The sequence below is a fragment of the Volvox carteri genome, assembly GCF_000143455.1.
Source record: "Volvox carteri f. nagariensis unplaced genomic scaffold VOLCAscaffold_53, whole genome shotgun sequence".
Taxonomy (NCBI): Eukaryota; Viridiplantae; Chlorophyta; class Chlorophyceae; order Chlamydomonadales; family Volvocaceae; genus Volvox; species Volvox carteri.
Genome location: NW_003307596.1, coordinates 861,516 through 883,122, shown reverse-complemented (window position 1 = coordinate 883,122; position 21,607 = coordinate 861,516). Strand labels below are relative to the sequence as shown.

Genomic DNA, 21,607 nt, shown 5'->3' with positions numbered 1-21,607 from the left:
AAACCTATTACGCAACTCAGTATACGCCTCACACTCCATGAGCACATGATATTCATCCTCAACCTTACCCGACGTACAGACCTGACACGTACGGCACTCTCTCGGCCTATGGTGTCCTTTGTTGACCTCCAAAGGCCAACAACAAAGACGGAATTTGGCAACCATACGCAACTGGTTGACCGGCAAATAAACACGCAAATAGCCTGTGGGATCGGAGCCCTCTCTTGCTGGTGAAGGGGAGCCCATCCAGTTATGATACCTGCAAAGCGAAACCCCTTTACCTTGGAACACACGCGGATCACCCCCTTGGCTGAACTGATCCCAGTCACTTAAAAGGAACGCAGATAACCTCTCCAGAACCTCACCCACTCGAATCAACTGAGACGAGTATACATCTACCTTCTGAGAAACGGAGTCACACGCCGGCCACTCATGGCCCAACCAACGCAAAATGATGAGCACTTTAGACGACCAGCAATCCACTTTGAGATCAGACAGAAGAGCCAGACGGAGATCATCCACTAACACGTCATGATAGACCGACCCACGGGACTTGACTATCTTATTCCAGAAACACAACGCAAGGCGTAACCAAAAGTACTGCAAAGGCAACTGAGACAGCTCCCTGTACAACAGCTTGTAAGGTACCTGCTTGAGCCCAGCACAACGTAAACAGAAGTCACGCTGGACCTGGACCATACCATCTTCCAAAGCCCGTACGATAAGTACGACTGATGGCAGTCCGCACATGCACACCAGCATTATATCAACTTGCTGGCTCCGGTGTTCACAGGATTTGCCGGTTAAGGTTCCCAGCTCTCCCATGTCACTGAACTTCTTAAACCACTGCGATTCGCACACATTCACTCACGCACACTCAACCTTTTTCCGACGCCAGGGCGTTTCACATCTTCGACCTCCTTCGCTTATCTCATACTCACCAATCCTTCGAAAAAGCATTCCTTTACGAATATTCGCTTTTTCTACGTTTCTACGGAACCGACTTTCCCCGAACGTTCTCCTCGCCCACCTCCCCTTCAAGCCCTCCTTACAGCATTACAGCAACAGCATTTCAGGACGGGACCCAGCACCAGCAGCACAAGACGGGACATAGGGCGCTACACTATTGCCGGGCAGGGGCTCAGCTTGGGAAGCCCTCTTTAGCTAGCGCGCAAAGGGGCGGGCAAAGCAGAGGGCAGGTGAGGAGGTAGGAAAGGAGGCAAGTGCACACCATCACCCGTACACCCCTCAACAGGGCGCTCCGGGTCCCGGCCCCGTCTGCAGGGCCTCTTCACGGGCGAGGAATCCAGCCACCAAAGAATTGCTGAAACTGAAACTGAACCTGGACCTAGCCGTGTCTGGCTAAAGGATGTGACGAGGCCGTCGTTGTCGGGGCGGTGGTGGCCACAGAGCCACCGGTCCCTGCGACCGCCGCTGCAGAATAGTAGTCCACGTGGCCGCCATTGTCGTACGCATCTGCGGCCAGGATGTCGTACAATACCTGCGCGCTGACCCGTGGGTCAACCAGCCGGCCGTTTCGCGCGTTGTCCTCGAAGCGGGACTTGAGCGACCCCGCAGGTAGAGCTTCCCGAGCTGCTGCCTGTAGAGCATTCGCCGTTGCCGGTTCGGTAGTGGTTGCGGTGGTTGCGGCTCCAAAGGACCACCGGTGGGTTACAATCAGGAATTCCGGTTACGTATGTCCGTATGTATATTCTCGTGTGTGGCCTGCCCTAAGTCCCAGTGTTGGGGCCATGCTACCCTTCCTTGACCGCTCGAGGAGCCACCTCACCCACGACATGGTGCGAAATCACAAACGAAGGAAGCTGCCAAGGGAATGTTCTAGGAAATCAATTTAACCCTACTGACTCTATACTCTAGGTGCGCGTAATTTGTAGCGTAATTTGTAGCGCCAAAACATACTCGTGCAACTCGTGCACACGCACACGCGCACCTGCATCTCAGTGTCGATGGCTCCCGGAGCGTAGCTGAGGGCCCGGACACGGGCTACCGCCGCCGGCTGCAAACCGCCGCCGCCGCCGCCGCCGCCGCCGGTGGTGTTCCCGGGTGAGCACTCCCACTGAAGCGGCGCTCCCCCAACCGCCGCCGCCGCCGCCGCCGCTGCCGCCGACGCGCCCTTCGCCGCCGCCGCCGCTGTCTCCACGAGGCCTCCAGTCTCCCTCAGCGCCGCCTCGTGCGCGACGCTCCGTACAATCATGTGACGCGCCGCTTTGCCCATGCCGTACAACGAGAAATGCTCGTACGGTTGGTCAACGCTGACTGATGAGATGTTCACGATGGTAATTACGCGCCGCTGACGGCTCTGATGGTCTTGGCGATCCTGCTGCTGCTGCTGCTGTCCCGGCGGCTGCGGCTGCTGGGAGTGCTGCTGTCCCGGCGGCTGCTGGCTGGAAGTTGGCTCGGAGGCCTCCGTTGCGGCATCAGCGCTTGCAGGAACGGGCGGCGGCTCCAGCCGGGGCGTGTAGAGGAAGGTGCGCAGGACGGCGGCAGTCAAGTGCGCGAACGACGTCACGTTGAGGTCGGTCTGCGGGCGATGTCACGTCGTGACGGCTTTCCATCCGGGTTCCGTTGGTGTTCTGTTGGTGTTCCGTTGGTGTTCTGTTGGTGTTCCGTTGGTGTTCTGTTGGTGTTTTGTTGGTGTTCCGTTGGTGTTCTGTCTCGCGTTCCGTTAGCGGACGGCGCACGGCGTTGCACCGCTTGCTTCCTCTGGATAACATATCCTATCAGCCCTGCCAGATAGCTGGCACCCGGGCGCCCTGCTAACCCACCACCACCCCTACCAACGAAACACGGATGCCTGTACCATATTCGGCTTAATCGACAGAACCACATGCTCATGTCGTACACTCACCTGGCGGCGGATGTTGGCGAGGACCTGCAGCTCCAATGGAACCAGGTCGCCTACCTGTACGACAGGACGCGCCGCCGCGCGGCCCCATGCGCGGTCCCGGAGGGAACAAGGGTCGAGGGGGGAGCTCGGGGAGGGGGGAGGTCGGGGAGCCAAGGGGGGAATCGTTCACCGCAAGTGGAGTGTGAGGGAGGGAAATCCCGTCCCCAAGGCAGGAAGGGGGATGGCGGGGAGAGCGGGGAGGGGGAGGGCGGGAGGGGCCAAGGAGGAGGACGGAGGAGGGGACACGCACCTGCCCGGCGTTGTGGACGAGCAGCACGTGGGTGTATGCGGAAGGAGGCAGCGGCAACAGCCCGGCACCCTCACTACCACCACCACCACCGCCATCAGCGGCAACACTTGTCGAGGTGGAGGTGGCGAGCCATGACGCCGCTTGCGACGGATGCTTCACCGGCATGTCTTCACTGCCGATGCCGTTGTTGCCATTTCCAGCAGGGCCTGCATCTGTAGCTGGTTTGGTGGAGGCAGGAGACAGCAGCCGTACAATGTGGGTTTCCAAGCCCTCCAAGTCACCCAAATCAAAACAGGCGGTGCGAATGTGTGTGACGCCCCGGAGACGGGGACTGGACGGCTCAGCCTGCTGCGCTGGCGCGGCAGCTGTTGCAGCCTGCGGCTGCCGCTGCTGCTGCTGCTGCGGTGGCGGCGACGACAGCAGTGAAGGCAAGGAGGGGACAGGTTGAGGTTCTGTGGCTTGTTGCGATTGTCGCTGGCCTTCCATTTGTCCCTGTTGAAATAGTAATCGTTGTTGTTGCTGTTGTTGCTGCTGCTGCACCAGGAGCGGTGCCAGCTCTGCCTGTACGAATTGGCCTAGTCGGGAGCGGTCGGAGGCGAGGAGGATAATGTCATGGGACCATGCAGTGGCGGCGGTGGAAGCAGAGGAGGTTGCAGGGGCAGTCGTGGCGGAGACGACACTGGTGGTCGGGTCGTGGATGCTGCCGCCGCCACAGGCAGCGGCGACACCATCGGCGGAGGCGCTGGCTGCGATTGTTCCGCCTTTCGTGGGTACTGACGGCAAGGGCGGGCCCCGAGAGGTAAGCACGCGCGCGATAGCAGCTCCTAAGCCGCGGGATGCGCCGGTGACAATGCTTAAGCAGCGCGGTGTGATGTAGGGGCCCGGGGCCGGGGGCTCGACCTCACAGGGCCCGACATTGGGACTGGGATCATCATAAAAGTTGGCAACCTGGCCTATTGCCGGCGTTAATCCTCCGGCTACAGGAACGGGTGCTCCCTCCGGCTTAGGTGCTGTTTTCGGCGCTGTTGTGATTGAGACGGCCAAAACTGCTTTGCGTCCCTTTGGCTTAGCATGGGGCATTATCGCCGAATGGAACGCATCTCGCGATGCTGAAAAGCATCGGCTCCGGAAAAGCATTACATAAATCAACTTAGCAGTCGCAAACAGCTGTTGACTAGTAAGCTAGCCTAAGGGGTCCTTGCCCTGCCGCAGCAACTTGGTATCACAACACTTTGGACAGGTGTTTCGAATTTACATTTACAACTTAACAGCATGCATGTCAGCATGCCTGGTAAGCAATACGTATGCATAGGTTTAATCCGAACAGCTTTAAACTACCAGCCGTCTGTCGGGCCAGGCCCGAGTATAGCCCAGATATAATACTAGGTCTCTAGGGTGAGCCTGCATATAATGCCACGTCGTGCGCGGTTGACCTGCTGACCATAGTATAAATGAAGTATTGAGTCATGTCAGCGAGCAGCGCTGGAGAGCCCACTGCTATTCTGCAAACTTTGGCGGAGATTACCCTGCTTTGCCCTTCCTAACGTCGATTAGAGAACACATTACCGTAACCTGCTTTCCATCAAGGACCGGTTGCTGGAGCTGTTTCGGATGGTCGTACTACTGTCGTTGGCGATTCAGATCATGGGCCGCGAAAAAAATTTTAATTTTTAGCAGCACCTCATCCATAGCTAGGTCGAGTTTGTAGGTTTCAGCTCCAATTCCACCGGGCACGGACTCTTCATTCCAGAATATTCCCTCCCCAGTGTAATTTTCAACACTCCGGCCTTTAATCCACCCTAAAGAGGGTCCACCACCAGCGAAGGGCCCCCCTCATCACCACCTTGACCACCAGCCGGTCTCTGCAACCTGCAACCCCGAGCAAAAGAACCTCTCACAGGCCGCATAATGAAGATTATCCTGAAGGACTGTCCATCCTATCCTGAGAAGCTATTGGGTCTAGGTACTGGAACCTCGACCAAACCCACTAACAATATCCCCAAAGACAATCATACCTCAACCATTACCGTATCTCTTCTATTAACTCCTGCCCATCCATACACTAACTCCTGCCCACACCTAACAACCATTGTTAACCATACAGTTTTTGCAGAGCCATCCTTCCCCCGAGCATACTCACCGCCTAGCCGTTTTGCCACCGAGCCACCAAGCCACTTACCGACCCCCCTGGCCACTGGGCTGTCAACTCAACCCCCAAGTCACCCATCCCACAGGCGCCCATCCCCCGAGCACCTGCGGTAACCTTTCTTACCGCGCGGTAGCGGTAGCGGCTTTTTGTCTGGTCCATTGCCTGCCAGTCCTGAGATTGCCAGCCACCTCACACTTTCCGGGTTGACCACTTTTGCAACAATCCTGAAATGTCTAATTTGCTTCATTAAGACCGCGTACGCTTAGCATTATGGCTGGCATAAGTTTGATAAAATTACGGCTGTGCGGGAGAGGCGACTGAAAAGAGGAGAATGGTCGCTGCTTTTCTGCAGCAGTCGCTCGTAGGCCAGACGCATGTGTAGTGCGGCATGCCTATAATATCCTCATCATGCCGTGGAAGCTCTATCCGCGTCACGCAGTCGCCCCTTGTCTGATGTCATTGATAAGGTGGGTGTGTCTGACATGGACGCTTCTGCCTGGCATGACTTATTTGTCTAGTCAGCAAACGGAAAACTGCGGGTTTTCATGTACGGCAACCCCATGTGCTGTTACAACATAAAGGGCTGTCGTAGTACCCGCCGAACAAACTGAAACGCAACACCAGACCACTCTCACAGGTCCTTTCTGTCCGACGTTTCTTCAAGTCCTGTCCCCTGCTAAGCCCGGAAATACACACCCACCCACCTGGCCGCGTTGGTGATGCCATTTTTACATCACTTAGCCCAAGGCACAAACCCCAGTAGTTTCTTCCCCCTCTTCTCGCACCGCAGGTCATTTCAGGACCCGACTTCCTTTTTGGTGTGTGGGGGTGGTGGGGTGGGTGGGGGGAGAAAAAGGAACCTAGGCGGGCGGTGAGAGCGGCTGCGCAGGCGGCTGATAAGCCAACACGCTAGTCCTCTTCGTGTTGCCCAACCCCTCCGCCACAACCGTCTCCACACGCCCATCCATGTACCATTTCCTGTATGCAACGCTGTGCCGGGGCCGGTCGGCCGGGGCACCGTCGCTGGAGTCGGGGTGTTGGTGCCGCTGCTGCGGTGGCAGCTGGGCCTGCTGGTGCTGGTGCTGCTGCTGCTGTTGGTGACTCTGCAACAGCGGCTGCTGCTCCTGCGGCGTTCGCTCCTGCGGCGGCAGCGGTGGCTGCTGCTGCACATGTGCTGTGACTGTTGTGTTTGCGCCCGGCTCCTCAACCCGAGCCGATGTGGCCGACGGTGGCGATGCTGCCACTTGTCCCGAAGAAGAGCTGCCGCCAGGAGGAGCAGCAGCAGGGGCGAGGGAGACAGCATCGCCACCGGCAGGAGCTGCATCCCGCTGCGGACCGCCGGCCGGAGGCTTCCCACCGACGCCTTCGGCGGAACCCAAGGGACCGGGTGGTTCCCGAGGGCTTCCCGCCGCGTCCCTGGACTGACACTGGCTCGGTCCTTGCTGCTGCTGCTGCTGCGGATGTTGCCACTGCCTGTATCCCTGATGCCCTTGCTGATGCTGGTGCGGTCTCGGCAGTAGCTCCTGTGGCGACGGCAGTGATTGGTTTGTTTCTTGTGACGGCTCCGGCATTTCCTGCAGTAACCTGGTTTCGGGGAATCTGTCCGGTCGCCACGAAGTGGAGGAGGGTACCTCCTGCCGGGGCTGGAGGGAAGTGGAGGTTGCCTCAAAGCCTGATCCCGAAGGCGGCTTACCCTGGTCGAAAGTCCCTTCATGTGCTGCCACATCCGACGTGCCTTGCTGCTGCTGCTGCTGCCGGAGCTGCTGTTGTTGGGGCTGTTGCACCGACGGGCCGGGTATGGGTATTTCCTGCGGCTGAGAACGCGGATGTCCATGTGGCTGTTGAGGGCCAGCAGCTGAGGCGTGGATGGGCATGGCGGAGGCGAGAGGCCATGCTGCACCGTTACCAGCACCGCTGCTTACTGGAACTGAGTCCCCGTCTGACTGGTGCGTCATGGCCGCAGATGGAGCGACTTGCTGCGGCGGCTGCAGCGATGCCGGAAGAGCTGACGGCTGGGCTAGTCCCGAAGGGGCCACCCTTGCTGCTACTGCTGATGGTGCAGCACTCGACTCTAGGCGCAGCAAGCTCAGCGGCGGCTTGGGTTGTGCCTGCTTTACCAGCACCTGCTGAGATGAGCCATCAATCGCCCAGACGGTGTAGAACGCCCGCTGTTGATGCTGCTGGGCGTCCTTTCCGACTTTCGCTTTTGTGTTTAGGACCACCCGCGGCTTCACCAGCCCCAGATCGTGCTCTTGTCCTCCTCCGCTTTCTGATCCCGAGGCCCCGGCACGCATTTTCGAGTCAGCGCCTTCCCCCCTTGCCGCTTTCGTCACCTGCTTTTGCTGATCATTTGTCTCCGGCAATCCATGCCAGTGCCGCAAATGCGCCTCCAGGCTTTGCAACCATTTGAACACGCCGACCGGCTGACCACCGGCGCGCATCAGCATCAACACATAATGGTGGCCTGAACCGGTACGGCCTGACACGTCATCCTTGACGTCTTTACCCGCACGCAGCAGCGCCAGCTGGCGCAGACTGACCCACGCTAAGCCCTCCGCCTTCTTCGCCTGCGGGTGTTTCTGTTTGTCTGGTGGTTTTGTCCGAAGGCACAGCGCATGAAGCGGAGTGAGGGAGTGAGGGAAGGAGAGCACGAACGCCGCGAGGCGAGGCAGGGAGGGAGGGAGGGAGATCGCGGTGGCGTGGTTTTAGATTGCGTGCGTGCACTGCAATGCAAAAGGGGATGCATCAGCTTTCGGGGTCCATACAAGCACAAATCACGGACACGCATTTTCCCCCCAAGGTGCATTCAAGTCGCCAGCAGCCATGCTCTCTTAAGGCCTGAGCCATATCCTCGGGAGCGGTTCAGGACACAACACAGAAGAAAGAACCGCTTACTGGGGATGAGGTATGCGGCACGCATGTGACCATGGCGGACATGGAGACTGGTGCATGGGCAGAGAGCACAGGCGCATGATTCTCCCATGATACAGGCCCCCCAGGAAGGCTCAGTGATTGGCCCGGGTTAACTGACAGTGGAAGGCAGAGGGAGAACGAAACGTTTCGTTCTCCCATTGCCTTCCACGCCCCGCCAGACAGCCCACCAGCGCTATTGGCCACCCGCGAACTCTTAAATGCTATGTAATGTCTTCGCCCTCCTACTGGCTACCGCGAGTGGCCCCACCCCACCCAACTTGGTGACCTCCCTGGCTCGCCATGTCGCGGTTCTATTTGCTGGACCGCCGTATGCCCACTCAGTCCTCAGGCGTTGCAGTCCACAACCGTACTTCCTGACACCCCCTTCTTCCTTCCTCTTCTGGACTATCCGGCTACCTCTGGTCCATGGTCTTCATTCGCCAGTGTGGTTCGTCTTACCCCCCTTGTTTCCGACCCCCTGGTCTCACCCATGATCCTCTTCTGGCATATCTCGGGCAGGTGCCAGGCATTGGGCAGATGCATCGCAAAGGCCGTGTAGCGCCCTGAAGGGAAGTAGGCGGAGGGCACAGGGTAACGCCCCCTGACACCACCGCGCCCGCTGCTGTAGTTGGTGCTATCTTCGCTTCTCCCGCGGCCGCTACTGCTGCTGCCGTTGCCGACTGTCTCCCCCGTCGCGCGTGTTCCAGTAGCGCTACTGCTGTTACTGCTATTGCTGCTGCTGCTGCTATTGCTGCTGGCAGCAGGGCTGCTACACACGGCCTCATGACCCCTCATGCAGCCAGTCGGGTCGGCGGCAGTAGCATCAGTATTGCCAATAGTGGCAGCTGCGCCTGCAGCATTACCAGCTGCATCGGCCCTAGCATTGGCTGCTGCGTCTATAGGTATGGCGTCACAGGCAGCGGCAGAGGCAGGGGTTACGGGAGCAGGTGAAGGCACAGCTGTCGCCGCTGAAGCATCCCGCGGCGACACGCTTTTCCGCACCGACGACCCGCTGCCGTACGCCGGTACCTTCCCAAGCAGCGCATTGAGGACGAGTTGCTCGTCCAACACCCGGTGCGTCTCCTCATGGGCCTCCCGTGCGGCTGTACGGCATGGGTTATTCTTATCGCCGCCCGCAACCTTGCCGCCTGCACATGTATCGTGTCGGAGTCGCAGGGAAGTCCCAGTGTACGACCATAAGTACGATAAACGGTGGCATGCGTACGGAAGCTGCGGTTGCGGCAGAGAGACACCATGCTCATTCGCATCATACGCACATAAAGTCCTTCCATAACTGGTGGTATTATGCTTGCCAAAAGAGCCTTAAGGAAACAAAGATATCTGCTCATATGACCTGTGATGGCAGTGTGCTGTCTATCACAACAATGTCAGCGACAACCGGCTAGGACAGCCGTGCGGCGAAGCGCAAAACTATCGTGCATGTACCCCTGTGCGGCCATCTCCAAACCCGTCCCTTGGATCCGCGTTTTCCAAAGGAGCCTCGACGACTTGTCGCACGTCAATTTCCCCCTGGCAGCAGCTTCACTCGTTCGTGGTTCGTCTTCCCCCCCATCCCGGAGTGACTGAGTGAGTCCTGACGTCTCACCCAGAAATGTGTAAACCAGGGAAGTCTTAGGATTCCTATCGCTAAGCTGGAACGACATGAGCACGTACAACTCCTGCTCGTCCTCGCGATAGGCGAAGGGAATGACGCCTGCAGCGGGTCCCGGAGATTGCCAAGGGCGGCAGTTAGCCGGGCAAAGAATTACCCAAGAAGTCGGGACTGTCAAGGGCTTATGGGTAGTGCCGACGGACCCTGAGCATCGGGCGTACAGCTTGCACACCTGCGGCAGCGTAGGTAGCTGACTTCGGGCACTCTGTCTGCCAGCCAAAAATGGTTCCTTTGGGACCTATCGGCGCGTCCGTAAATGACCACGGCCGCAGCGGAGACGTCCCTGACGTCGTAGCTACTGGGATGGAGGAAGAAGACTCAAAGTTGAGATGGATGCCCAGTTCGTCTTCACCCGAAGAGCTCGCTCGCTGTCGGCTGGTCGCTCGGGCGGATTTTGGCTTTGGCACTGTGGCGACGAAGTCGACTTGGGCCGATGCCGTCGCCGCAGCATTGCAGCTATGTTTAAGATCCATTAGAAAGTAGTTGCGGACTCGACAAGCAAGGCCTTTGCTCCTATATATGCCTGCCCGCTTGTGGCAGAACATATTAGTAAAGAGCGTTATAATAGGCAACGACTGCGTTACTTTAGCAGGTATGGGGGATCGCACTTCTGCGGAAGGAAAAAACATTGCAGCCTTGCAACCGATTTCTCGTACAAGAAAATGTGTAAGCTGAAATGGCAAGTAAGACCGACCTTTACACCGCGACACGCTGTCCTTACAACATTATGCACAAGTCTTTTATAGAATGGCAACGTTTCTACCCTTGGGGCCTTGGTTTGTGCTCTTGTCGTTCGCAGCTTTTGTCGTCATTAATGGAGCTATATGGCTAGCACGTCGACATAAGGTATACATGTTGTGAATAATAAATGCTCTCGTATTTGCAGTTACCGTGCATACCCAACGCCAGGGGCGACAGCTGGCTGCTGCCTCGCGAGTCCTCCTGTATGCATGTGCCTTACCGATAGATATGTGTTTACACGAATTTGATCATGTTCCCTCGCCGTGCGGCATAACACGGCTACCACCCTCGATCGCACGGCTACAGGCAGCCACCTCCGGCTCCCGTCGTGCTAAGCTGACAGCTGAAATCGCGTTCCTCCGCCGTGAGGCCGCCAAGCTCAACACGCCCAGCACATACGCCCGTTGTGCCAAGTACCAGCGGCTAGCGAACGCAAAGGACAAGGACCTTGCGGACCTCAACGCAGGTCCCGGCGTTTCGGGGACTGCAGACCGGCTGCTGGTGCTCGGCCGTGCTGTCAAGGTGACAATCTTGGGTGTATGTGTTGGGATGCAGTAAGGTGCACGACGTGCGTTGCCTGGAATTGCCCCGGCTAAGCCTTGGGCCCCCAGTGGCGGTGACTGGGCTGCTCCTGGCATAGGGTTATGCCGGAACTTTCCGGCAGGATTGGTGTGGTATCTTACCGTGCTGTGGTGAGTACTGTACGCCGTTTGAGCGCAGATTGCTACAAATCGTACGGATAGGCAGTGGTGCGCTGTGTCTGCTGTGAGCTTTCCTTACTCAAGCATGGTCTGCAAAGCTTATGACTTCCTCCTTGAGTCCTACATCGAGTTGGCGGGCATATGTTTCCTGTGTTCTATTTTCAGCCTTCTCCCAGCGTACTAGTCTTCTGTGTGCCATTCACGAGTGATAGCGCCTCCCATGCTGATTCAATTGTGGATTTCTGTACTCCAATTCCTTGTACAGCTGGTTCGTGTTGCATGTCGAAGCGTTTTCCGCGGCGGATTGACCGATTCCAATCCTGCTCTGTTCGGCCCATGTCCATCCCTTTCCTTCTTGACGGACGTGTTTCACGGGCCCCGCAGACCCTGGTGCTGTGCGCTGTCACGCTGGCTGTATGGGAGGCCCCCGTGGCGCGAGTCATGCCGCGTGCAGTGGTGGCACCGCTGGGTCGCCTGCTGGCTTTTCCCCACGGTGCAGAGCTAGCGGGCTTTGGTGGTGTGGCGGTGGCGCCTTGGTTGCTGCTCCTGGACTTGGCCACGGAGGCCCTCGCGCGTGCGGCCTTCCCGTCGGCCCCGCCGGGGACGGCGTGTGGGCCAGCAGCATTGGATCCGGCAGCTGTGGAGAGACTGATGAAGGAGGTGGATGCGATGGGGCGGAGCCGCTCCCAGCAGCAGTTGGCACAGCCTGCGACGTTGTAGGCAAATCGCGTTTATGTCCTTCCTTGGTAGGAACATTGGGCATCATATTCGTCGACAAAGGCGGTTGAACTAAGGCGACAATAGACACGGCATTGCCTTCCGTCACCTGGGAGCGGAGGACGCACGAGCTATGGGTTCCGGGAGGGATGGGGCTGCCTTACGCAGCTTTGTTAGCCGAGGGCGGAGCAGGATGAGTTTTGGTTGTCCTCGGCCTGCCTTAGCGGTGGGGCCCGGACCTGGGGGAGGTGGAGGGCGCTGCTTGGGCGATATGGGTCCGTGAAACCTTTCCATTTCTTCGTTCCAATGGCCAACAAGATGGTAGTCGTAATGGTGGCAGGGTAATCGTAGTGGTGATGGCGGTAGGACAGCCATGGTAGAGGTGACGGTAGCGTGAGATGGGTAATAGGTAGGTGGGTGAGATCGGCGATTGGCAGGGTCAGCTGTGGATGGCGCCACTTTTATGAGCAGGGGATTATCCTGGGGTTAAATGGCGAACGCGTTTGGGCTGTTGAATGTAGCTGTCCTGCGTGTGTTGCCATGTGTGTGAAATCGTAAGATGATTGAATTGGAAACGATAAAACCGGGAAGTTCGATAGTCGGCTGAGCGTTGGAGGCTTGGGCAGCGTGTTGACGTTGTCTCCGGCCCTTGGGTAGTTGTTATCCCACGCCCGCTCATCGTAAAAAGTTTGTAAGCCTCAACCCCCCACTCCCGACGCCACGCGCATCGATTGGACTTGTCCCATGCCTGTTTGCAAGCGCAAGCAGCACACAAAAGGACCCAGTCACTACGTATACTGGCACGGCAAATATGGGAGGTTCAAAGATTCAGGTCCCGTACCAAGGTCTCGCTCGGCAATTCGGAAGATACAGGAGTGATATCGGGTGCTGATCAAATAGTCTGCAAGGGCACTTTGGGTAGAACGGTAGGTGGAGGAAAAAGTACGGACGGGACGAACTTCCTCCTCTCATGATTGGAAGACCGAAGCTATACATTTTGGCATCCAACTGCTTGGGGAGCATATTACACACGTGGGGAATGTTAGTATAACGATAATTTAGACAGCAAGAGCTGCATACGTTGACTGATAACCATTCCTCTAAATTCAACAGCTACCTTTGTAATTGGAGTTTCCAGCTGAGAGGTTACAACAGCAATCATGTAAGGAATTGGCTTTCAACGCAGGGTGGTGGTCTGTCGCCACAATCTTTTACAACTCTTCTGCGGGTGGCTGGAACGCAGGGCACGCGGCTGCAGCTGCAGCAAGGAGGCTTTTCGGATTATAATATGGATGTGCTGGGTTGCTAACATGATTGTCACCACAATTTATTACCTCCTATCGGCGGTGACTTTCTACAAGCTCCTGAATGCTTCACAGCAGTCCATCTTGAACCCAAAGCTTTTGGAGATCGACAGGATTTGGCGTGCTCCTCTCGCCGCGTGTCTGCTGGGTTCGCTTCTGGTCTTTGGTTTCAACATGTTCAGCTGCTGCATCTTGCTCAAGTATGTCTCAGGGGCCCTCCGGGATTTGCGCCCGGCGTAACGGTGTTAACCCGCCGGGGTTTGGGCAAACCGTCTGTCCACCTGCAGGAAGTCCATTAACCGTAGCGGCCCAGGGTTTGGGTATGGCTTTATGGTTGCCTTCTGCTTCACGCTCGCCTTCTTCTGCCTTCTTGTGGGACTTACCATGGACGGTTTCAAGCAAACAATACGCGGCGCGCTCGAAAATGACGGTGGGTCCTACTCCCAGCCCAGTTTTGGCGTGGTGCCGAAGTATGCCCCTGTGAAACGAACTGGTGCATGTGGGTTGATCCATGTGTGCAGTGACGGCCTGGGGAAAGTACAGCACGGATCTGTACATCGGCGCGGAAGTCTTCGCCTTCATCTGCTTTGCCATGTTCATCCTGTTCTTCCTTATACTCGTCATTTTTCAAGGCGCTGTGTCAGACCATCTTGGAATCAGTAAGTCTTAACTGTGGGAACGAGTGCTAGCAGCGCAGCTTCCTGGGCTTCGACAGCGTGTCGCGCACTCTGGGTGCAGTTGCCTGTTTTGGGTCCGCTGCAACCTTGCATTTGCGAAAGCTTGTACGCGGCTGGATAACAGGCATCTGGCGCCCAGGACCCAGCTGACCATATTCCTATTACCAAGCCGTCATATTGGGTAGCTCCATAGGCTGCAAGCTGTCGCCTTTGCTTTAGTCTTGAACTTAACGTACGGAGGCTGTGCTCAACCCTGCGGTCACACAACCGCTAAAAGCATTTGACCGCGACCATATTCCTGCAGACACGGAGATGAACAATCCGTATGTGCCGATGGCTGATCCAGCTACCTTGGGGTTGACGGCTGGTGGTGCTGTAATGTCCAGCGATGAGAAGGCTGTATCATCGACGGATCCGCAGTACAACACACAGTATAACCCCAACGACTACATGAACAATGACCAGTATAACCAGTACTACAGCACGCATTATAACCAAGGCGCCGGTGCGTACCAGAGTACCACGGAGTTTAACACCAATGAGTACACATACGACCAGGAGCAGGTGCGGCACTTGTGTGCTTCAATCGGGGAAGGGGATTATGGTCTGAATGTTTCCCGCGGCATATTGCCATGCAGGATTTTGCTTTCCTGCGTCATACTGTACCACACCCTTGCTTTTCTCAGTACACACCGAGCTGCATGTGAATGAATATGGGTTTCGCCATAAGTTGCTGTCTTGTGGTGATTCGTGGAATGCACGGCTTATGACATCATCCTACTGCCATTATGCCGCCAAGACCTCGTTGTATTGCTGTGTCCTGCCAAACATTGCAACATCGCTACTTTCATTACTTCTTTGTTGGTCGAACCACAGGGTTACCAAGCGCCATACGACACCAATGGATATTCCACGGTGCCAACCGGCGGCCATGCAGCGGGCAGCGCCGCGACCCCGGCTTACGCCGCGCCACAACCGCCTGCCTACAACGACCACGCGAGTGAGTCTGCGGCGGCGTTCTACAGCCAGCAAGGCGCTTACGGAGCGACCGCATCGTACGCAACGCCGGTGCCCAATCGGGAGCAGCAGCTCTGATAACGTTGTGTGATGGACGGGGTGGTGAGGGGCTAGCCCCCGAGTTGCATTTTCATTTACGGGAGGCCGTGTAGTATATGATGTGGGAGCCGTGACCGGAAGAGAGCCCAACATGTGATAGCTGATGTGGGTGGTGGCTAGGGTTCGTTGTGACGTGACCCTGGGAAAGCGGTGTATGTGTCGGGTGACGTGAAAAGATCGTACAACCACCTGTTCGTAGGAACCTGGTTTGACGTTATGGAATTGTGCGCAGATTGCGAAGGAATCTCTAGTAGCTTTGCAAGGTGCCATGCCCACCGCGTTCTATTTGCGATTATAAACACATCTGTGCTGAAGCTTTATCGAGGTCTGTTGGCCTCGGCCTGGGGGAAGGGATACTTCTTAAGTCTTTTTCCAGGGAAACCTTGGGTTGACAGTCGGCTACGATCCTCATGGCTTGTTGCTGCGCGGGTGGTGGCCCATGACTTGAACGTGCGAAGCGTGTCATGTGCATAGCATAAGGCTGCTGTGAGTACTTATTTAATCATGTCAGTGTTTTGGGCAGAAGGTGCCCGTAAGGTCAATCCTAAGAAAGACGCGTACGTTTTAACGGTTTATTTGGTCCGGACAACTGAACGGGGCGTCGGGATGACGCCCTGAAATCTCTTACGGCACCCAAGTTAAGCTGGCTTGCGGTATTGATGTCATTCGCATCCCTGGGACGCTACCGCCTTCTGTTGTAAGGATTTGGGTTCGGGTAATCTTGTCATGTCATGTACGGACATGATATGCGTGCTTTGCGCTAATTCGTCGTGATGTGCAAAGGGGGTTGTCCAAATTTATCCAATGAGAGGTTCTGACGCAGCTTACACTAGTACGAAGTGCACATCCATTGGTCCATTCTGAAGCTGCAGCAGGACGAACACTCAAACATTAAGTCAGGCACTCCAACGTTTGTTCAGGTTTATCTTCAATAACTACACATAATTTGTTTGCATTTTATAGGGGATATTTTGAGGAGTATCCGTGGTGATTCAGGATGGCAAAAGACCGGAGCTCCGGCCAGGACGAATAGGATCAGCCTTGGGCAGAGCATCTGCGCATATTTGATTACCCAATTTATGGCCTTCGCACAAGACAGAAATGTCCCGGGCATCTTTGCAAATCTACCGGACTTTCTTACGCCAAGCGAATCGGATGGCTCGGCGTGGCATTGAGCTTGAGGTGATTCCTCATATGCACAAAGGGGATGTGGTGCAAAGCCATGACACTTCGTGCAGCTGCACATATCCACATACACGTCTGCGTGCCTTCTACTGAAAGGCCCTCAGCACACACTCCTGGACCCCCAATGCAACCCCCCCGATGAACAGATCAAAAAGCCCGTTCCGGACAACTGGGGGCATTACGGCTACAGCGAGGCTGGCTTGGCCTATCAAGCGAGCGCCATGTCGCAACTCTTGGGCTCCAGCCTGCGTTTTTTTCCGGGGGCGGAAAAGCTGGATGCGTCTGCTTTGCGGCATGTCCTGCGGGAGAACTTCAAAGCAAACAAAGGGGCAAGTTCCGCAGACACGCCACGGCTGGTGGGCGAGGTGAGTCAGGCCGACCATCGTAACGCGGCTTCAGGGCCCGATGACAGCAAACACGCACACGCACATAACAATCCGCACGTACGCGAACACATTGTGTACGGCGCATATGTGGATGCATGCAGGCAATGGCGGCACTCCGCGTACTGCTGGAGCAGCTCTACCTGCACCGCTGCTCGTCCACGTGTACGACGGAGGGAGTGCGGGTCGAAGCGACCTCCAAGTTCAGCACGGTGCGCGTCCAGGCTCGCGCACCGTGTGCATGTCTGTGTGTCTGTGTAGTCTTCATGTGCTCTTTTCCCTGTGTACGCGTGTTCCTTCCTCTCTCTCTCTCTCTCTCTCTCTCTCACACACACACAATACACACACACACACACACACACACCAACGACGGGCTTCGCTTCCTTCCCCCTTCCGGAAGTTTATTTCAGGCGCAAAGCGCCTGAAGGGACAACCCTGAAGGGGACAACCCTTTAGGCTAAAGTTCCCCTCTAGGGAAAAAACTTTAGTCACACACCCACACCCACACAGACACGCAAAACCTCCCTTTAACACTCGTGGACCCCCAACATCCTCCAAGGCCTGTGCAACACAATTCCACATCCCTTATGCGATCTGTCCATCTGACCGAATCGATGCTTTGGACGTCGGCAGTTGACCCTTCGCTTTCTCCCGCACACACTTTCCATTCCTCCGCCGGTTTCCATTCGAACTGCCTTTCCCTCCCCCTGAGGGCGGTTGGTAATCCGCACCTCTCCCAGCGCAGGCCGCGAACACGTACGGACGCAGCCAGAACCTGTTTTCCTACCGGGTCCGGGTCACCAACCTAAGGTGCGCTCCGGATGCCTGTTGCGTGTATATGTGTGTGTGCACGGCTGGGATGCACTTGGATGGCCTGGCTATGTCTCTGCCTGCCTGCATGCCATGCCTGCCTTTCGGCATTCCGTACCGCCTCCTCGCCTGCCGTCTGATCATCACCTGGGCTTGAATGGCCTTGCGGCGACGAACAGGGACGAGCCCATTCAAGTGCTAGGCAGAGAATGGACCATCCTGGTGAGTGCTGGGTTGCGCCGGGCGTGGGGACGTAGGGTCTAGGAGGGCCGGGGGACCGGGCCCCGCTGCCGCCGCTGGGGTATGGATTTGTGGGGCTTCGTCTCCCTGGACTTTCCTCTCTCTTCTGACAGTGAACATGTTCACAACTGTCCTAACTAACTAACTAACTAACAGCAGCAAAACGGAACCAGAGGATGCGATGCCGGCGAACTCATGGTCTAACAATACGCTGCTAAGACGCCTCCAAGCGCCTTGACCTGACCTGGCCTGACCTGGCCTGACAAGTGACATGTCCTGACTTCATGGCATGAGAATAGTTTACACGTGCTACATGGCATTAGGCGAGCTGTAGCTGCATATAGCTGCATGGGTGGGATTAATGACTGTTTTGGGGCTACGTGTACGGAATGTGGCACGGAAAGCACGGCTTGCGCGCGCGCGGTCACACCCTGTGTAAAACTTGCTTTCTTGCTGCTAGGGTAATTGATTGCTTGGAGTAGTTTGTTTTTGTTTGCTGTCTTCATTCATGTCGCTTGTGCCTGTTCGCATTCGAAAAGCCTCTGTCTGATACCCGACCGGGTTGAGAAAGGTCCCCTCCCTCCTCCTGCACTCGCGTCTCCTTCAGAACGACAAAGGCGCGGTGGTGGTCCACGTGCCCCACGTGCCCGGCAATGCTGTCGTGGGTGAGTAAGGCCTTCCGAACCGAGTTGTTCTCGCTGAGGGCTGCGGGCTGAGGTCTGAGAGCAGGGGCCCCCGTGGGCAAGCTTGGGGTTCCCTGCGTGATCGTGTGGAGTCGACCCCGCGTGAGCCTTGCTAGCCTTCGTGAGCCAAACATGTCCGATGCATATCCGCCGTTGTTCGATGTCAGATGCGCGAGCTAAACATGTTGATGGTCGCATCATTTCGCGCCGCTCCCTGATGGGCTTTCCTTCTTTTCGCGACCCAACAGTCCCAACTGCCCATCCTCTTCCAGATTCCGTGGGTTTCATGCATTCATGCACATATATATGTATATATAGAGAGAGACATACATATATATACACACATACATATATTATATATGCATGATTTCCTGCCGTACAGGCCAGCAACCCATCATCCCTCCGAATGATTGCTTTGAGTACATCAGTGGCACGGATCTGGATACGCCCTCCGGCCTTCAGCGCGGCATGTTGGAGGTGGGTCCTACGACGTTACGGCAATAGTACGAGTCTCTTTCCTCAATAGCTTCGCTATATACGTTTATCACATCATCGACATGCTTGGTTGGATCGTCTTCTACCCATGCTGTCCATGATGTTCATGATGTACATTCATTTGTCATAGATTTATTATGTGGTGGTACGGCAGGGTAGGGATAGCTAGCTGTCGTACTAAACTACCGACATCAGGGGTTTAGCGCCGCGTCGTTGGGTAAGGCAGGGGGAGAAGTCCACGATGTGGCTGGGTTGGCTGTGGGGTTTTGTTACGTCTAGCTTACATCATCCCCCGCCCCTTTTTCTCGCGATCGTCTTCACGTCAATCGTCTATGCTTCGTCGTATATCCCCCGGCCCCCGGCCCCCCGATTTGGTCGTCGGCAGTCGGTCCTCGTCTGTCCACTCCGTATAGCAGGACTCCCAGCTGCTGAACAACAATACCCGGCCCAACCCCGCACGCGCTGTTGCCCCCCTCGCTGGCTCCTCCCCCCCCTTCAAACCCCCCTCCGATGGACCCGCAAACCGGTCAACCATGTCGGCGACGGCGCGCGGCGGCTCCGCATCCATTTCCACCACCACCACCCCTGGACAATCGTCCTCTTTAACACCGACGTTGTGTTGGTTGTAAGAGCAGATCGCAGTGTTGGACAGCGGGCGACCCGTACGGACCTTCATGGCCACAGTGAAGCCCTTCCTACACATGCGGCCGGATGTGCACAGGTCGTAGCTCCAGATGCAACGGCGGCATTAGCAGCGCAGCAGCAGCAGCAGCCACACTGAATTTGAGACATGCGATGCCTACGAGTCTTAACGGCAGTGGCTGTTATGTTGGGGTTGCTTTCGAGTCCGCCGTAGCAGCGTGTCATAGCTATGGCAGCTGTAGGAGGGGGGTCCAGGGAGGTGCAGCTATATCTCTCGCCACGTGCATTCTTGGCCGCACTGCCACAGCAGGAGAGGCGACACACGCCGGCAGAGGCAATGGACTGGGGGCCAGATAGGCTGTGCTGGCCTGCCTGCGAACACAGCCGCCCACTGGCCGGTGGCACAATGGGCGAGGCCGCTAAGGGTTGTGTGGAGGGGGGAAATGACGTGCTGCAAGGAAATCAGGAATGAACTGCCGGAGGGCCTCCAAGGTCCGAAACTGCCGACGAGGGGCGACTGGGAAGGTACCTTTCTTGACGAGCGACCGGCTGTTAAAGCAGTCCGCCGCCTGGGCCGCCCGGGAAGGGAGAACAGCTGTCGTGGGTTGTTGTCGGGCCGGCGGGGGCTCGGCGGTTGCTGGTAAATCGGTCCTGGCATGCAACATGCACGTACAGGCATGCTTACATACATACATACATACATACATGTATCCGTCCTTGGAGCCTGCTGTATACAGGAGCGCTATTTTGCGGATGGAGCGTTGCTTCGCATAACGGGATGCGTTCTGGGTTTTTGTGGGGATGTACGGCATGGTCGCCGTCCTTGTTTCTGCACGCGCATGCCTATCTGCCGCGTTTTTCACGAGGCCCAATGTGTGAAGGGATTACATTACGTGCACGCTTTTGGGATACCGCGGCAGCAGCAGCTGTAGCAGCCGCAGCAGCAGGGGCCGCATGAAGCGGCGGCGCATTTGGGAAGGGAAGGGAAGGGATAGGAGGCATAAAAGAAATATGCCACGAATGGCACGAGAATGAGGAGGCGGCGTGGAGGTGGTTTTGGGCCACGGGAGGAAGCGCAAGTGCAGTGGGGTGGGTGAGGCGTCATTTGGCGTCATTTGCGAGCCAGGAACGCAGGTTCCAGCTTTATTCAGATACAGCCACCGCCCATTTGCAGGTATGGACAGCCACAGCAGTGCGGCATTTAGATGGCGACCTCGTCCAATTAAATATATATTTATAAAGTTGGACAGACCTGTAATCATAGACAGTAAATATAAACGGGTTTTAGTTAGCTACAGCAGTGTTAATTGTATACCGTGAACATTATGCAAGGCGTGTGGAAACCCGCGAACAGCAACACAACCAGTAGTATTCTTTTATATAACCACTGCAGTGGTGAATTCCCTGTCGCGATGCAGGCGACATGTACGGCATGAAGCACCAGTATTTGCGGATGTCAGCCCAAAGGTGTTTCACTAAGTCGCCCCAAGTCAGCCCCAAACCCTTCACGTGGCGTGGGTTGCACCTGACGTTGCACTTGGGCTTGAGAGGCTTCAGATGCCTTTGTCCGACTGCAAAGTGCAGCCCTTCGGGTAGATCTTCACAGGCCCCCCGGTCACGTGAGTATTAAAATGGAGAGCACGCTTGATCTTCCATCGACACCATGACAGCTGATTATGTTTTAATAAATTACCATTCCATATATTGTAGCTGTGATAAACCTGCTGCCTGTCAAGCCCCGACCCAAAGTCTTCCCTGGCACACACAAATCCATCTGGTGGTAGGTCTCGAAGGTTTTTGCATGCCACATTGAGGAAACCCGCCTCCACTTTGCCGAAATCGAGCTTCCCTGCTCATGCCCTCCAGCATCATCTCGCAGTACACGAAGTTTTCAGGCGTCAAAAGGCTCACCATCGACACAACGAAGCCATGCTGGCCGACGAATGTGCCGACCCCTGCAAAATCCCACACACACGAAACAATACACAGAGACAAAGGGAAAGGTGGTAATCCGTCCATTG

At 56.4% G+C, this 21,607-nt stretch overlaps 4 protein-coding genes across 4 annotated transcripts in view; 2 read left to right on the top strand and 2 right to left on the bottom strand.

The window, feature by feature from the left end:
- The window catches only part of VOLCADRAFT_96616 (uncharacterized protein), a gene marked incomplete at both ends in the record, with an annotated part of 10,617 nt that extends 5,063 nt beyond the window's left edge, over positions 1 to 5,554 (bottom strand). The window contains 7 exons of the mRNA XM_002955591.1: positions 649 to 846; positions 1,454 to 1,600; positions 1,952 to 2,542; positions 2,870 to 2,923; positions 3,159 to 3,557; positions 3,699 to 3,931; positions 5,431 to 5,554. Of these exons, the coding sequence (XP_002955637.1) occupies positions 649 to 846; positions 1,454 to 1,600; positions 1,952 to 2,542; positions 2,870 to 2,923; positions 3,159 to 3,557; positions 3,699 to 3,931; positions 5,431 to 5,554 (1,746 nt within the window). The remainder of the gene's footprint in view (positions 1 to 648; positions 847 to 1,453; positions 1,601 to 1,951; positions 2,543 to 2,869; positions 2,924 to 3,158; positions 3,558 to 3,698; positions 3,932 to 5,430) is intronic.
- Positions 5,555 to 6,510: 956 nt separating this feature from the next.
- On the bottom strand, positions 6,511 to 10,365 carry VOLCADRAFT_96615 (uncharacterized protein; the record flags this gene model as incomplete). The annotated part of the gene is made up of 7 exons (XM_002955590.1): positions 6,511 to 6,567; positions 7,001 to 7,162; positions 7,230 to 7,894; positions 8,709 to 8,783; positions 9,084 to 9,368; positions 9,827 to 9,934; positions 10,065 to 10,365. 7 exons carry the CDS (start codon positions 10,363 to 10,365, stop codon positions 6,511 to 6,513), a joined length of 1,653 nt encoding a protein of 550 aa, XP_002955636.1.
- Positions 10,366 to 10,639: 274 nt separating this feature from the next.
- On the top strand, positions 10,640 to 12,054 carry VOLCADRAFT_119133 (uncharacterized protein; the record flags this gene model as incomplete). The annotated part of the gene is made up of 3 exons (XM_002955654.1): positions 10,640 to 10,738; positions 10,940 to 11,155; positions 11,719 to 12,054. 3 exons carry the CDS (start codon positions 10,640 to 10,642, stop codon positions 12,052 to 12,054), a joined length of 651 nt encoding a protein of 216 aa, XP_002955700.1.
- A 1,030-nt stretch (positions 12,055 to 13,084) lies between these two features.
- On the top strand, positions 13,085 to 20,309 carry VOLCADRAFT_106917 (uncharacterized protein). The gene is made up of 13 exons (XM_002955653.1): positions 13,085 to 13,213; positions 13,295 to 13,555; positions 13,643 to 13,785; positions 13,877 to 14,014; positions 14,337 to 14,596; positions 14,909 to 15,100; positions 16,480 to 16,698; positions 16,821 to 16,928; positions 17,462 to 17,526; positions 17,706 to 17,748; positions 18,374 to 18,431; positions 18,832 to 18,926; positions 19,894 to 20,309. Coding segments are annotated over exons 1-13 (1,749 nt in total). The 5' UTR covers positions 13,085 to 13,211; the 3' UTR covers positions 20,059 to 20,309.
- Positions 20,310 to 21,607: the final 1,298 nt, after the last annotated feature.